We start from the raw sequence: 14,726 nt of genomic DNA on the forward strand, positions 1-14,726 counted from the left end.
CAGCCTTCCTGCGTGCTGTTTCTTTGGTCCAGAATGTTATTCATACCTCTGGCCCCTTAGGCCTCCACATTTCCATTTTGATGTCTTCACTTCCAGGAAGCATTCTCCTTCCCCCACTGCCTGCACATGCCCCCTGTGTGCTCTGAGTACCCTGTTCTTATTCTTATTATGGCACTTTATTGTAAAGCACCTAGAACAAGACCCTGCACATAGTAGGTGCTCAAAAACATATATATTCCATGTATTTATATTATAAATTCTAAGTAGAGGGTTTTTTCTAAGTATTCGATACAGATTTTGTAAAGAAGGAAGTAAGCAAAAAGAAATTATTTGTACTACATAAATACTAATTTCCACTGTTGAAGTGAGAAGCCTTTGGTGTCCATTATTTAAAGTTTTGAACATACCTTAGTAGTTCCTCTTAAATTTTGAACCTTCAAAACTTCCCTCATAAATTTAAAGTAAAATTTTGATATATCAGAATGGGATTTCCTTTACACAATGCATTTAATTCTGTGATCCATCTGAAAGTCACGTAGTTGACTAAACGTTGTCATTACGAACAAGCTTACAATACCTACCTTAGCAGTTCCTGGAATCCAGAGGCGAGCAGTCCGAAAAGCTAGATTGGTGGTAAAATCATCTGTGTAGTATTTTCTTCCATTAGGATCAAATAATACAATCTCAGGGGGACCACTGGTCTGCCATGTGACTAGAAAGGTAGTGTCATTGCCCACACTGTGATCCACAGTCACAGTGTTTTTCAGTTGATGGTGAGGTTTAACATATTCACCTATACTTTCAAGCTGTTCGAGAGAATATACATGTGAAAGTTTCTAGCATATGCATAATCATTCCATTTTTCCTTTATTTTTATGACAAATAAAAATGGATTGGCAAAAATAAAAAAACTATTTAACTTGGACATGTCCTATATTTACATAAATTATTTTTCATGTAAACATACTTTGCTTAAGCAAAGTGTTATAAGTACAGTAGATATAAAATATTTTGTTATAGCTAGTACATGTCGCTTCATTAATCTTTATCAAGAGATTTTAGCTGTTCTCATACTTCTCTCTTATCCAAATCAACATTAGCCTCGGAGCAGCAATTAAAACAAGCTTTTTTTTTGACTTTTTTTGTGAATGTGCTCTAATTAATTTGTGTATAATCTGTCCAGATACCTTTATGTATTTTAATAAGAAATCAGACATTGGGTTTCAGCGGGGTTTAGTACATTTAAAAAAATCATTTAGTCATGATTTAAGCTGTGTGCACTTAAATAAGCTGTATGTACACTTTGTGTGTGTGTGTGTGTGTGTGTGTGTGTGTGTGTGTGTGTGTGTGTGTAACATTCACCAAGTGCATACAGATGCCGGGCACTGTGCTAAATGCTTTACATGTATTATTTAACCCAATCCTTATGAAAACCCTCTGAGATAAGTGCTATTGTTACCCACATTTCCCAGATGAAATGACAGGCTTAGGGAAGTAAGCTGTCCAAGGTCACAGAGCAAGGAGGTGAAACAGGCATAGAGCCCAGGCTGGCTGACACCAGAACCCCTGCGTTTAATCGCTGTGTATTCACAAAGAATACCAGTCTATAAGTAACTTTGAAAAATCATATTTATTAAATAAAGACATTAGCAACACTGTAAAATTGCTCAGACTTGTAAAGAATGTAAAATTCTGTTGGTGGATGACAGCAAAGACATTGCAGATTATTTGTTCAACTCAATTGAACAAGTGTCCGTGGACTGCTGATTACTGTGCCACGTTCCATGCCGGGCTCTGAGCTGTTGAAGGGGATTAGATGTAGTTTCTGCCCACAGTCTAGAGGGGCTAATGACATGCAAATAACTGGGGAGAGGTGGCCAAGTCTGGGAAACAATTTGAGTCATATGAATAATGTTTTGCTAAATTTGTTTTACTTTTTTAAACATTTCTTTTTATTTCATATTATTAAAGAGAAAATCAAGGGTAGAAAGATTATTCAGAAGAGCCAATTGTAGTCTAATCTAAAATATACATTATCACTTAAAATTCACCTCTTTCCACTTCTAATGACAGAATTGTGGTTATTGCCTTTACTCTGTACATATAATCTTCATGTTAAATATTTTCTAAGAATAATTTACTGATTTAATTGCTCCCATCAAGCCATTAACTTGGCAGGTTCACTTACCATCTGTGAGGAAACAGCAGGTGAAATTTTATTCAAAACATTATTCAATTATATTCAAAATATCTTTAAAGTACTTTGAAAGAAAAAGAAATTGGCCCTTTGAAAAAAATGGCTTGATTAAAGGAAGATTTTGTGAGCAAAATCAAATAAATTGTGGTAGTTGGAGAGATCTTTAGGAATTTCTAGAATTGAACGAAATAGTTGATACTTTTTATATTAGGGAGGAGCTTCAAGGAAGTTTTTAAAGAAGCAAAGTAAAATGGATTCTGATTGATGGCAAGTTTGAACTAAAACTAAAGCCACTGATCCTTATTTTAATTCTGGACCTTACCTCTACCCCATGTCCCACCCCCAACCCCATTTGGAGCCACAAGGAAGGAGCAAACTCTGCTATAGACCTTGAAAAGCTGAAGTAGCAATTACAGAAAATGACTCCTAGGGCTGAGAAGTAGACATCAGGTAAAGATGAAGCCTGGTTCTGGTGATGTCAAGAAGTTCACTAAAAGCCTTCTTTTAATGTAACAAGGACTGTTACATATTCAAATAAGGTTAATGAGACAGCACAATTCATCTATTTTCCTTGCTCCCTCTCCCCTCTCCCCTATCTGTAAATATAATATTGAGGAAATTCTGACCTGAATATGTTGTTGAAAAATGTCTCCGGTTCCAGAGGAAATTCTACTGAAAGCATCAAGCATGTTATTGGAGTTGGATTTATCTGGAACAAAGAACTTTAAACCTCCTGAAATACACAATTGGGATGTTAGCTATTAAAATGTATAAAGTAAAACAAAAGATAAAGTGATAGGCCTTTTCTAACAAACTTCCTATGCTTAAGAGGGTGAGTTTGGGGAAAGCAGGAGCTGTGCTTGACTTGCTTTGCACAGCATCCTATACGACCACATGGTGAGCAGGCTCCCCAAGGCAGTGGTTTTCTTTGTTCTATTCACGGCTGTAATTGTAGGGTCTAGAACTCTACCCAGTATGTGATAAAAACTCAATAAATATTTATTGAAAATAAATATTTATTGAAATCAATAAATATTTAATTAAGGTAATTCCTAGACAATCTAGGTTAATTGCTACCCATTTATATTGCTATATATTTACATTCTGAAAACATTATTTTCAAACATAATTCAATAAAACCTAGTTTTCAATATTCAAGTTAGCATATGCATTTTTTATTCAATGTGAGGAATATAAGATAAAATTATTCTGTGCCTCATTTAGAACAAAAAAAGATATGTGTGTAATATTGTATGTCTCCTTATCATAGAAGTTAGTGCATTTAAATATACTTTTAGCTCCATAATTATACATGCTCAGGCTGGTTTAACAAAGAAGTAATAATAATATTTTCATTAGATGTATATAATTGGCACTTTCTAAGGAAACTATAAAAAAGCAAATTTTTGACAGAATTTAGCAATGACTTTGTGTTTTTTTCTTAAGAAAACTGTTCATAGTTTTTTCAATTAAGCCATGTATTCTGTTGACATAATCTGAGTTTCATGGTGGTTCTTTGAATATTCAAGTTGAAAGGAAATGCTCTAAAATATGTTGCTAGAAATTTACCTACCTGTAAGATGTGATAATTCCTCCAGGTTTTTGACTGCAGATGAACCCAGGGCAATGGTATGAATAGTTGAACCACTGCTGAGCACAGTGAGGAAGCAGTTGGTGACATGCTCATCATCTCCACTGGTCACTAGTATCATCACAGAGCCGAAGGCTTTTCCATTCAGTTTTTCAACCATCTGAACACAGGGTATCATTCATTTGGAAGGAAATGTGATTCAGATTGCCTTACCAAGCAGGAGAATTCACTCTCATTCCAAATTCCCCACCAGGGGGGCATATTCCTCTTCCAGGTCCTTTCTAACTTTCCACACTCTCCATGCCCATCTCCACTCAGTCCTCACCTCACCCCATCACAGCACTTGTCACCCTACATGCCATTGCCTGCTTACTCATGGATAGGACTTCTTCCTGTTCAAATCACTATGAGATACCCCTAGTTTAGAATAGTGTCTATCATAGAGGATGTGGGAGAACATTATTATGTGAGATCCTTGCTTCTGAGATCCAATAAGTGGCCAATAAAAGGACCTTGAGCAGTGTTTCTCAACCTCGGCTATACACTGGAATTGCATGAGAACTTTAAAATTTTTTAATGGCCAGCTCACACCCAAGATCAATTAAATCAGAATCTCTGGGGGTGAGATGCAGGCATTGGAATTTTTGAATCCCCAGCTGATTTCAATGCGCAGCCAATGTTGAGAAACTCTTGGCTGTAGAAAGTAACAGTTGCAATTGTGTTCTGCCTTCTACCAGATGTTTAACAACACATGGCTGTATCCTCAGTGTCGAATCCACACTTATGCTGATTTAGGTGAACTCCGTTATTCTTGAAACATACCTCTGACCTTAACTGATATTCATATGCTTGAGGTCTAGTATGACTATAGGCAGGAGGCCAGACATGCTGATTTTGATTGGAAAACCCAAGGGTAACAACAGCCACAGATGGAACAGTCCCAGATGGATAGGGACAGTGTTAGAAATTTTTCTGATGATGCTGAAGTCCCCCAGCCTATAAGTGAATAATTGTATTCAATTATTTACCCATTCCTTCAAGAAATTTTTCTTAAGCAAATATTACATGCCCTTTACTAGGCACAGGGGATTCAGTGGTGAGAAAGTCGTGGTCCCTGACCTTAAAGATAATCCATCATTACTTTCCTATACTTGAGACTCATGACCATATTGTAACAGATTGCCCCAAATCAGAAGCAGCCTCAGATACAAAGTGAGGGAAAGGAAAGTGATGGGAAAGGAAAGTGATGGTGAGGCTTGGGGTGCTCTACTGTACCTCAAATCCCTTCTTCAGCCCTGAGCAGATGCTGGTTTCTGCTTCAGCTGACACAGTGGTAGGCAGATAGGAAACCAGCAGCTTTCGGTCATCATCATTGTTAATTTGGTGCATCTGGGCTCTGATTGTCCCTTTGCTATTAAAACTAGCAATGCCCACAAAGGTATGAATTTCAACAATCTGCATCAAGTAAAATTCTGCTGCTTGTTGCAGTTGAAAGAGTCTGTCAGCCTATGTTGCAGAAAGGAAAAAAGAAAGGTAACAACATTTGGTTGGTAGACAAAAGTATAACTAAGTAACTCAATTAGCAAATATCTCTGCTAATTCTTTAGAGATGTCAGACTCTGATTTTTTGAGTTGTAAAGATTGACACTATGCTAGAATATTGTTTGATTAAATGCAGGCTCAAAAATGAATGCTTTTCGGCGGGGTGGGGGTTGGTTTGGAACTCTGCCCCTAAGAAGCTGTTCATGATTTGCCATTCCATAAGAACACATACATCCACTATTTCTCTCCTACCTGATTCAAAGATCTGTAGAACCAATAGAGACTTGGTTTGTAATTGCTTCTTTTAAAATTCATCCTGGGTAAGAGGAAACATTGCAAAGATCTTATGATAGAGAGGAACAGCAGTCAGGCATCTATCCTGGCACTACTCTCTGTTATCATGTTTATCTTAGGCTGGGCATTCCATCTGTAAAGTGAGGGTAATAATAATCTTTCTTACTTGCTAAAATAGAATTACCGTGAGGATCAACTGAGATATGTATATGACAATAGTTACACCTTGAATAAATATAAAGTAATGTTAGTGACCACATTTGGGCAGGTGATACTAGTGATAAACTCATTAGGGTCACTTGTTTTGAAGGATGTGGGAGCAGCAAGCTGAGCTTCAATGACCACCTGTTCAGTGATGATTGTGGTCTCTATCTCCAACCTAGACATCTCCCTTAACATCTGGACCTGCATTTCACACTGCTTAGGAAACACCACCAATTTAACCTCTCACAGGTATCTCAAACTCTACACACTTTGAATTCATTGCCCCCCTTCCCAAATATTGTTTCTCTTACAATATTGAGAGGTAAATCGGTAGAGTGGATAAAACAAGGACTTTGAATCCTGCCTTCAACTTTTACTAGTAATGTGACCATAGAGAAATTACTTATCTCTTTTAGCTTCGGTTTTCTCACCTGCAAAATGGGTACATAGTAAGTACTTAGTAAATACTAAGTATTGCTAACAACATGGTCATGACCTCTACTCCTAACTAGTGAAGCCAGAAACCTGGAACTCTCTTTTGTTACTCCTGTGTTACCAGCCTCCATATCCTTGAACAGGTCATATCAATACGTCTTAAATTTCTCTCAAATTCATACCATCATTCATTTCATCATTCATTTTCATTTTATCTGTCACTTTTCTAGCCCAAGCCACTGTTAGTTATATCCATACCAATTGATGTACTTCCCCTGAAAAAAATTCTACTAATTTTGCCTCTCAGCCACCTGCCTACACTATTCTCTTCACTGGAATGCCTCCCCTCACCTCATCCAACTGGCAAATATCTACTTACGCTTCAAGACTCAACTCCAAGTTCATCCTCTCAGTGAAGTCTTCCTCAGTCACTCTCCTATAACCCAGATGCTGCCAATGCCTCCACAGCAATTCACACCTCTGTGGAGCCTTGTCACATCGTATTGTGTTTATTCCCATGTGTGTGTTGTCTCCCTCATCAGATTGTGAGCATTTCAAAGCAGACTCTATTCTGTCATCTCTGTATCCCCCAAGCCAGCAGAGTATAGGCACCTGGTAAATGAATGGATGGTCCTAATGGTTCAGTGACACTATTGACAGGAAAAGGGAGAGAAGTTTTCTTTGCCATGAGCTTGCTACTTTAGGCTCATTTCTCTTCTACTTCTCTCAGGTCTTCTTTCAAGTACAAACTATCTTTCCCTTTCACTCCATCTGTCCTTGCTCAACAGAGGCAGATAGTCAATATTAATTACTCTGAGATCATATTTGAAGATCATACCCTAGTCAACTGCAGGTAGGCAAGATCACAAAATTATCTAGATGCTGAATGTATTCGTGGTATTCCTCATATTTTAGAGACGAGCCAAAAAAGGCAAATTTTCCAGGACTACTGATCCAGAGAATACAAGAGGATAAACTCTCCCTTAGGACAAGTACTATAATAAAATAACGGTTGTCACTTATAAACCAAAAACTTCATATTCAGTATCTCATTTTCCCCTTCAGCAACACTATGAAGTAGTTAGTGGTGCGCTGGTAAAAGTTTAAAAACTGGCTTTCTGGTAAAAAGAGAAAGAGGGAGAACCCTGGATTTGTTGCAGTTTCTATGGGGTAGATATTCTCACTGTGGCTGATTTAAGCTGTCAACCTGACATCGCTGAGTGCGAAGTTGGCAAGAGATATGTAGGAGCAGAGTCATAGAGATGATAGACCAGAAATAACCTCAGGAGCCTAGATCTGGGATCAGCAGACATTTTCTGTAAAGGATCCAATAGTAAATATTTTAGGCTTGGTGGGACATATATTGTCTTTTGCAACTACTTAACTCTGCTATTTTAGTACTGAAGCAGCCATAGATAATATGTAAACAAATGAGCATTGCTCTCTCCCAATAAAATTTTACTTATGGATGCTAAAATTTGAATTTCATATAATTTTCATGTGTCCTGAAATTTTATTATTCTCTTGATTTTTTTCTAAACCCATTCTTAATTTGCAGGCTATGCAAAAGCAGGTAGTTACTGACTCTGGGCATAGATAATAGTAAGAATAGTAGAAAAAAAATTAGGAAGTAATGAGTTTTGAGCATTTATTATGCTTATTTCAATATATTTTATTTGATTATAACTCTACATAGTATATTTTTTAATAATGGCTATATTTACAACTGGCTTGCAAATTTCCTGAAAATTTAACAATTGACTCCTGTGAGCCAGTATGAACTGTCTCTGTCACAACAATGAAATAGGTATTCTTATCTCTGTTTTACAGATGAGAAAACTGAGCTTCAGAGAGGTTATTTGCTCTTGATTACACAGACAGTAAATGAAGGAGCCAGGACTTAAAGCACATCTGCCTGATTCCAGAGACTAAACCTCTAATTACTGTCTAAGAATTCTGGAGCTTTGGAGAATGGGTTTCTAGAAGGCTGCCAGATTGCCAGATGAGTGAGATATGTTTCTCTGTACATAGTGACATGGAAAATACACACATAATGGATATGCACACTCACTGCAACCTCAGTCTATTGCCTCGGCCATGGTTGTTTACCAGTGAGTGGAATGTGGTCAGAAAGGAGCCTTCCGCTACATGTCAGAGTTTTGGAAAGGGTTTTGGTTGGAAAAGGTTGCAATTAGTAACAATAATGAGGCCTGGGAATTACCTGTGGATTTCATTTATCTGCGTTATCTCAATATCTGGGCCACATTCTGAATTTGTTTCTCTCATACCCGAGAAGAGATGATGCCCATGACTATTCCAAACGTTTGGCCTCACCCTTCCCTTCCCTTACCCTCTGAAAAGAAAAAGAATTAAAAACTGATAGAAAAAAGTGATGGTTTACAACTATTTTGGTTCAGATGTTACCTTTGCCATCTTGCTGGACACATCCAGCACTAAACAGACCACTTTGTCGCCAGCCTGTATGAGAGAGAACATGGGAGGAGGCGGAAGCTCAGTCCCTTTCATGGGAAAACTGTTATTAAAGTCTTCAGAGTCTGTGATTACATCCCACGTACTTCTGAGGCTGCACATTTGGTTCTGCAGGTTTGGAGCCTCTTGGTTGTGGGTACTTGCATTACAGAATTCAACCACCTTGAAAGAGAATAAAATAAAAGTACTCAGAAAATAATCAGAAAATAAAAGTACTCTTCTCACACTAGACATACTTCTCATTCTCAAACAACTAAAGGTAAGAGGAAAGGTGAGCTGAAACATGAGAAATCAGAAGTGCTACAGCTATGTCCTTCTTTACTTCAAGAATGCCATTGAATTTACAGATAAACCTTGGCACCCTTTGCTTGAAACTCTGGCACGCATGTGGTACTGAGGTCAACCTCTATTAAAGTTTTCTTGCGCTCAGGTAACAGAGAGTAGACCCAGTAGACCGAGTATAAATATCTTAGGCTTTAAAAAAATAAAACAAACTTTCATCTTCCATAGCATAATAATGTGTTAAAGGAAATACCCCAGGAGATGCTATCTTATCTTGATCAGCCTATTGTTTGGAATCATATTTAATAACCACTGCACCTTTATCTATTGATCAATAAACCTATATTGAGCTAGTTCAAATATTGACCTCTGTAAGACTAGGATAAGGAGAAAACCAACTTAAATCTACTTCCTGATCTCTCTCCCCATTATTCATACAATAATACTAAACCTAGGCAGCACCTCTTTTAAAGGCATGATTTGCATTACAAAGTAATGTGTTATCTACTTCCCAGTGGCTATATTCCTGCAAACAGTAGATGCTTCCTGCTAACAGAGCTATGGAAGCTTAGAGGTAAAAGAAATCTTACAGATTCTCTAGCCCCAACTCTAATTTCTTAGAAAAGGAAGCTGAAGCTTCAAAAAGTTAGTAATTGCATAAGAACATGAGTTTCTTAGTAGGATGGGGAGATATGATAGAACCTGTTTTGTTTTTTTTGTCTGTATGTTTGTTTTTAACTCTTTTCTTTATATTTCATGACTATGGTTAGGAGATGGTAAAAGTTTTCTGACTGGATATTAATGAGTAGGTGTTTCAAATGACCAGAAAGATAATACCTAGCCACAAACAATGTGGATGAAATAACATGGAATTAGCTTGGCTTCAGATATTAAAGCTGTAAATTAAATTAAAACCATAATGAATTGGACAAGAAATATGAAAAAGCACCTTAAAGTTACAGATGACTCTTAGCCTTGACTAAAACCGGACTGAAGAAAAAAAATTATCTAAAAAAAGAATGTGTCAATCCAAGGAACATTGGGTTAGTCATAGAAACAGAAAACTTCACAGAGACACTGCCCACAGTGTTCCCAGCTCAATGAAGAGGACGTGACCCACAGATGTGATGAAGTTGGAAAAATGTATCAGGTTAGGGGGGCTGATGTGACTAAATCTCTGCATCTCCTAACTCCCTCCTTTCTGATTCCACACTCTCAAAATAGGCCTCTGGGTAGAATTTGGCTGTTCCGTGCTGCTTCTGTCAGAGAGAAAATGAACTGGCTAGAGAATGCGAATGTCAGATCTCCATGACAGAGTACTCTTTTTAAATAATTTTAAAAATGTGTTCTGGATTCCTACACAAGTCTCTTGTCAGTTAGCGTGGAATACTGACAAGATTGAGTTTCTGAACCTGCAAAGCTAAGGGTTAGTTGACTTCCCTTGGTAACACCTGACTTTTCTTTTTAAGTTCTAGAATATGCAAAACAAGGGAAAGAGAATTAGGAAATTCCATTAAAATAAGAGTGGTTTGCTGTCTTAAATGAAGAAATATAATCATACGTTACATCCCTGTCATTAACCCGGTACACTTTCCTGTGAAAGGGTATAGAAGCACCACCATACGAGCAATTTATTTTGAAGACTCCAGGTTTCCCCTTGTTAAATCACCTTCCCTGGAGAGCAAATAATCACTTTTCTAAAGGAAACAATTTTTACTGATCAGCTTGGACTGTCGAGGGGGGGCACTGAGGTTTTTTTTTTTAATCTGTAAAGTAAAAACTAGATGAACTCTAAGGTTCCCCAAGCTCTAAAACGTAGTGAATCTTTTTTCTTTTCTTTTCTTTTTTTTTTTTTTTGACTACATCGGGTCTTAGTTGTGGCACACGGGATCTTTCATTGCAGCGCACAGGCTTCTCTTTCTCTAGTTTGGCATGCAGGTTTTCTCTCTCTAGTTATGGTGTGCGGGCTCCAGAGCACATGGGCTCTGTAGTTTGCAGCACATGGGCTCTCTAGTTGAGGCACATGGGCTCAGTAGTTGTGGCACGCAGGCTTATTGCAGTGGCTTCTCTTGTTGCGGAGCACGGGCTCTAGGAGTGTGGGCTTCAGTAGTTGTGGCTCACGGGCTTAGTTGCCCCTCGGTATGTGGGATCTTAGTTCCCTGACCAGGGATTGAACCCTCCTCTCCTGCATTGGAAGGTGGATTCTTTACCACTGGACCACCAGGGAAGTCCCAAATGTAGTGAATCTTAATTGTCTTTTTGTTTAAATACTTAAAACATATCAGTCTATCTTGGGAAAAGATGGAATCTTGTAAGAGTTTGTTATTCTAAGGCCATACTTACAGAAGATAAACTTTGCATGAACATTATCGATGCAGTTGCATTTTGGGTGCTATTGTATATAAACATGCATCCTTCTTTGAAAATCTTGCTAATAATACAGTTTTCTTGGGGGCAAGGGCCTCTTTCACACAAGAAAATGCCTGTGATGTCAGATGAACACCTGAAATAGGAAGAGACATTGGGTCTGTTTTAGAAATGCTTATGTTTCTTTCTTATTGGCTCATAAAATAATTTGTTTCTAGGATCGCAGATTGCTAGATACACAGAAGACATTTTAAAAACTATTAAGAAAGGTCATTAATTTACAAATGCACTCCACTTGATTTTAAAGCATTTGATTTTGATGAGAGGCTCTGTATCGCCAAGGGCTTTACCAGCTAAACAGGGTCAAAGCAAAATTCACCAAGAAATCAACATGAACTTTTGGAGGCCCGAGGAAGGTCATGAATGGTGGTATCCTGAATCAGGGCTCCTTTGAGTTCATTGCCATTGGACATCAGAGGAAGAAGAGAATGAACATCTAATGATGATATTTAAAAGGATTCCTTCCTATATAAGCAGTCTCAAATGCTGTCAATGGGATAAAAAGCCATCTAAATTTTGGGAGAAGAATCAGTCAATATCTACCAAAACTACAGCTAAAATTACCCTATGACCTGGTAATTCTTGGAAGCTATTCAATAGATATACAGATCTGCCTGCATATAATGGGAATAACTTATTTATAGCATTATGACTTGTAGTAATAACAAAATATGGTGAACAACTCATTTGTTCAACAATAAGGGACTGGTTGAAAAATTATGGTATATCCATACAATGGAACACTATGCAATTAAAAGAAAGAAGAGTGAGGAAAAATATATATTCATATTTATTTGAATTTTCCTGAAGAAACACAGAAAAAATAAATGAGAAACTAATAAAAATGGTGATCTAGAGGAGATGAAAGGGAACAGGGTGAAGAGAGTGGTGGGAGTATGCTATATAAGAGTATAACTTTTTATATTGTTTTGGCTTTTGACCACATAAATACTTACCAATTTTTTTTAAAAATCCAATAAAACTGAAAATTGTCAGTTAAGTTTTGCAGCCATTATAAACTCTATTTTAGAGTAAAAAAAATAAACAGTGAATTTTAAACATGCAAAAAAACACTAACCTTGTTACTTTAATTTGATTTTGCCCATTTACGTAGAAAGGTTTCTCATTGTTATATTCATCAAACACACCCCAACGGAGATGAGCCCATTCGTGAACAAACACTCTGCCTGTGGAAGAGAGAGTTTTTGTTTTGAGTTCCTAAAATTTCAGCAATAGACCTTGCTAATCAGTGAATACGTAACATCACCTGACTATATATACTCATTCTGAAGGGTTGACATGCAATTCTTGCTTCCACTTTCCTCTTCCCCACCCCGTTCCCATCTCCTTCTGCTTTACCCCCACCATTGTAAAAGAGGCAGTGTGAAAATATGTTTAGTCCTGGAAGTGCAAACCAGTGACTTACCTGTTGCATATCTGTTTGAAATTAGTGAGGAGTCTCACATTCTCTCATTTCCCTAAGGAAGCTGCCTAAGGGTTTCTATTTAGCTTTATACATGCCTATAAGTTCAGGATTCTGGGAAAGGAAAAGAAGCATATGGACTGAATGTTCAATTCAATGGACTGAATGTGTATATCTCCCCAGAATTCATATGTTGAAATCCTGACCCACAATGTGAAGGTGTTAGGAGGTGAGGCCTTTGGGAGTGACTATTAGATCGTGAGGGTGGGGCCTTCATAAATGGGATGAGTGCCCTTATAAAAAGACCCCAGAGAGTTTCCTTCTTTCTGTCATGTGAGGACACAGTGAGAAGATGGCTGTCTATGAACCAGGAAGTGGGCCTTCACAGAAACCAATTTGGCTGGTGCCTTGATCTTGGACTTCCAGTCCCCAGAACTGTGAGAAACTTCTGTTGTGCATAAGCCTCCCAGTGTATGCTATTTTGTTATAGTAACCCAAATCGACTAAGACATCAAGCCAGCAAATAAAGCTTTCCTATTCTTCAGTTTGTGTTATCCAGGCATGCCTGCCACTTTTTTTTTCCTATAGATAATTCTCCTGTCTACAGCAATGATTGAAACCTTGGGGCCAGGGAGGGAAGAAGGAGCAAAAAGGATCATAGAACCTCCTCTCCATCTTGGGTGGTCCTTTCTCTTTCATTTTATTCCTGATTCTCCATGTTTATCTTCAAATCTTAGCTCATGAAAATCCTCATTGTCAGCATCAAATCCTTTATAAGTTTATCTCTACCTCTCTAAATCTTGTATTTTCTTCAATGTTCAGCTAAAAACTGACTTCTCCCCAATAGAAATTTTCCAGATTAACTCCCCTCCCCAAGAACACTTTTCTTTCTGAATTCTTTTAAGATCTGGGAACCCAGGAAATGTTTGCTGAGTTGACTCAGGCTGTGGCATATTATGCATTTTTTGGACCTTGGAACATAGGAAGGGAGGGGAACAGTCTAAGCTGAAAGTGCTAAGGAAAAGTTTCTGCCTACTCATGGAATTTAGAAGTGCTGGTGAAGTCATATATTTGTGCAGAGATTATCAGCACCTCAGAGTTACCAGGAAAAAAAGCCATTTTTATAAAGTTTTATAAAGTGTGTTTTATAGAGTGTGTGGCTCCACTTCCTGCTAGTTATTCAGAGGGTAATAAAATCTATTTAGATTTAAATGGAGGTAAAAGTGAAAACATCATTTGAAAGGCACTGCTGTACGTTAAAATCAAAAACAAAAAATTAAGAATTGGATAGTTAGCCCTTGACCTACTCATTTTTTCTCATCACAGTTTCTTTCTCAGATCTCATCCACTAAATGCCAGTCTCCAAACCTATGACACTGGCTTCAGTGTCAAACTCTAGTCATCCTTTTTCCGCCACAGGCTGGGTCTTTCCACCAGCATAGTCCACTTTCCTCACAATCACTTGCCTAAATCCAGACTTGTGGATTTCCCCTTTAAACTGGTCCCTTCTATTTCTGCCCAAAACCTGGTGTGTTACTTAATGCTGCCCACACACACACTCCTTGCCTTTCACTCTGAAGCAGTTCTGACCTCTGTTTCATACTGTTTCCCCTCTGGAATATCTCTCATTACTTAGAGTTGTTAGGATTAAATAAGATAACATTTGAAAAGCAAATAGCACAGCACTTGGCACGTAGAAAATTCTCTTGTTCTTGTTACTCTCTTTCTTGTCCTTCCCATCTCACTGCCTTCGATCTTACTCAAGTCTCATGGCCTCATACCTGGACTTCTAGTTATTCTCCTGATATCCAGTTTCTCCCTCATTGATCTGAGGGAGTCAG

At 37.8% G+C, this 14,726-nt stretch overlaps 1 protein-coding gene across 1 annotated transcript in view; it reads right to left on the reverse strand.

The window, feature by feature from the left end:
* The window catches only part of CLCA2 (chloride channel accessory 2), a 37,074-nt gene that overhangs the window by 17,335 nt on the left and 5,013 nt on the right, over window positions 1-14,726 (reverse strand). Inside the window, exons 4-10 of the mRNA XM_024767863.1 lie at window positions 12,541-12,649; window positions 11,379-11,538; window positions 8,688-8,915; window positions 5,064-5,294; window positions 3,771-3,948; window positions 2,824-2,930; window positions 582-806 (exon numbers count right to left, since the gene is read on the reverse strand). Coding sequence (XP_024623631.1) covers window positions 582-806; window positions 2,824-2,930; window positions 3,771-3,948; window positions 5,064-5,294; window positions 8,688-8,915; window positions 11,379-11,538; window positions 12,541-12,649 — 1,238 coding nt within the window. The remainder of the gene's footprint in view (window positions 1-581; window positions 807-2,823; window positions 2,931-3,770; window positions 3,949-5,063; window positions 5,295-8,687; window positions 8,916-11,378; window positions 11,539-12,540; window positions 12,650-14,726) is intronic.

Source organism: Neophocaena asiaeorientalis, unplaced genomic scaffold (assembly GCF_003031525.2).
Source record: "Neophocaena asiaeorientalis asiaeorientalis breed wild unplaced genomic scaffold, Neophocaena_asiaeorientalis_V1.1 scaffold546, whole genome shotgun sequence".
In the NCBI taxonomy this organism is placed as follows: Eukaryota; Metazoa; Chordata; class Mammalia; order Artiodactyla; family Phocoenidae; genus Neophocaena; species Neophocaena asiaeorientalis.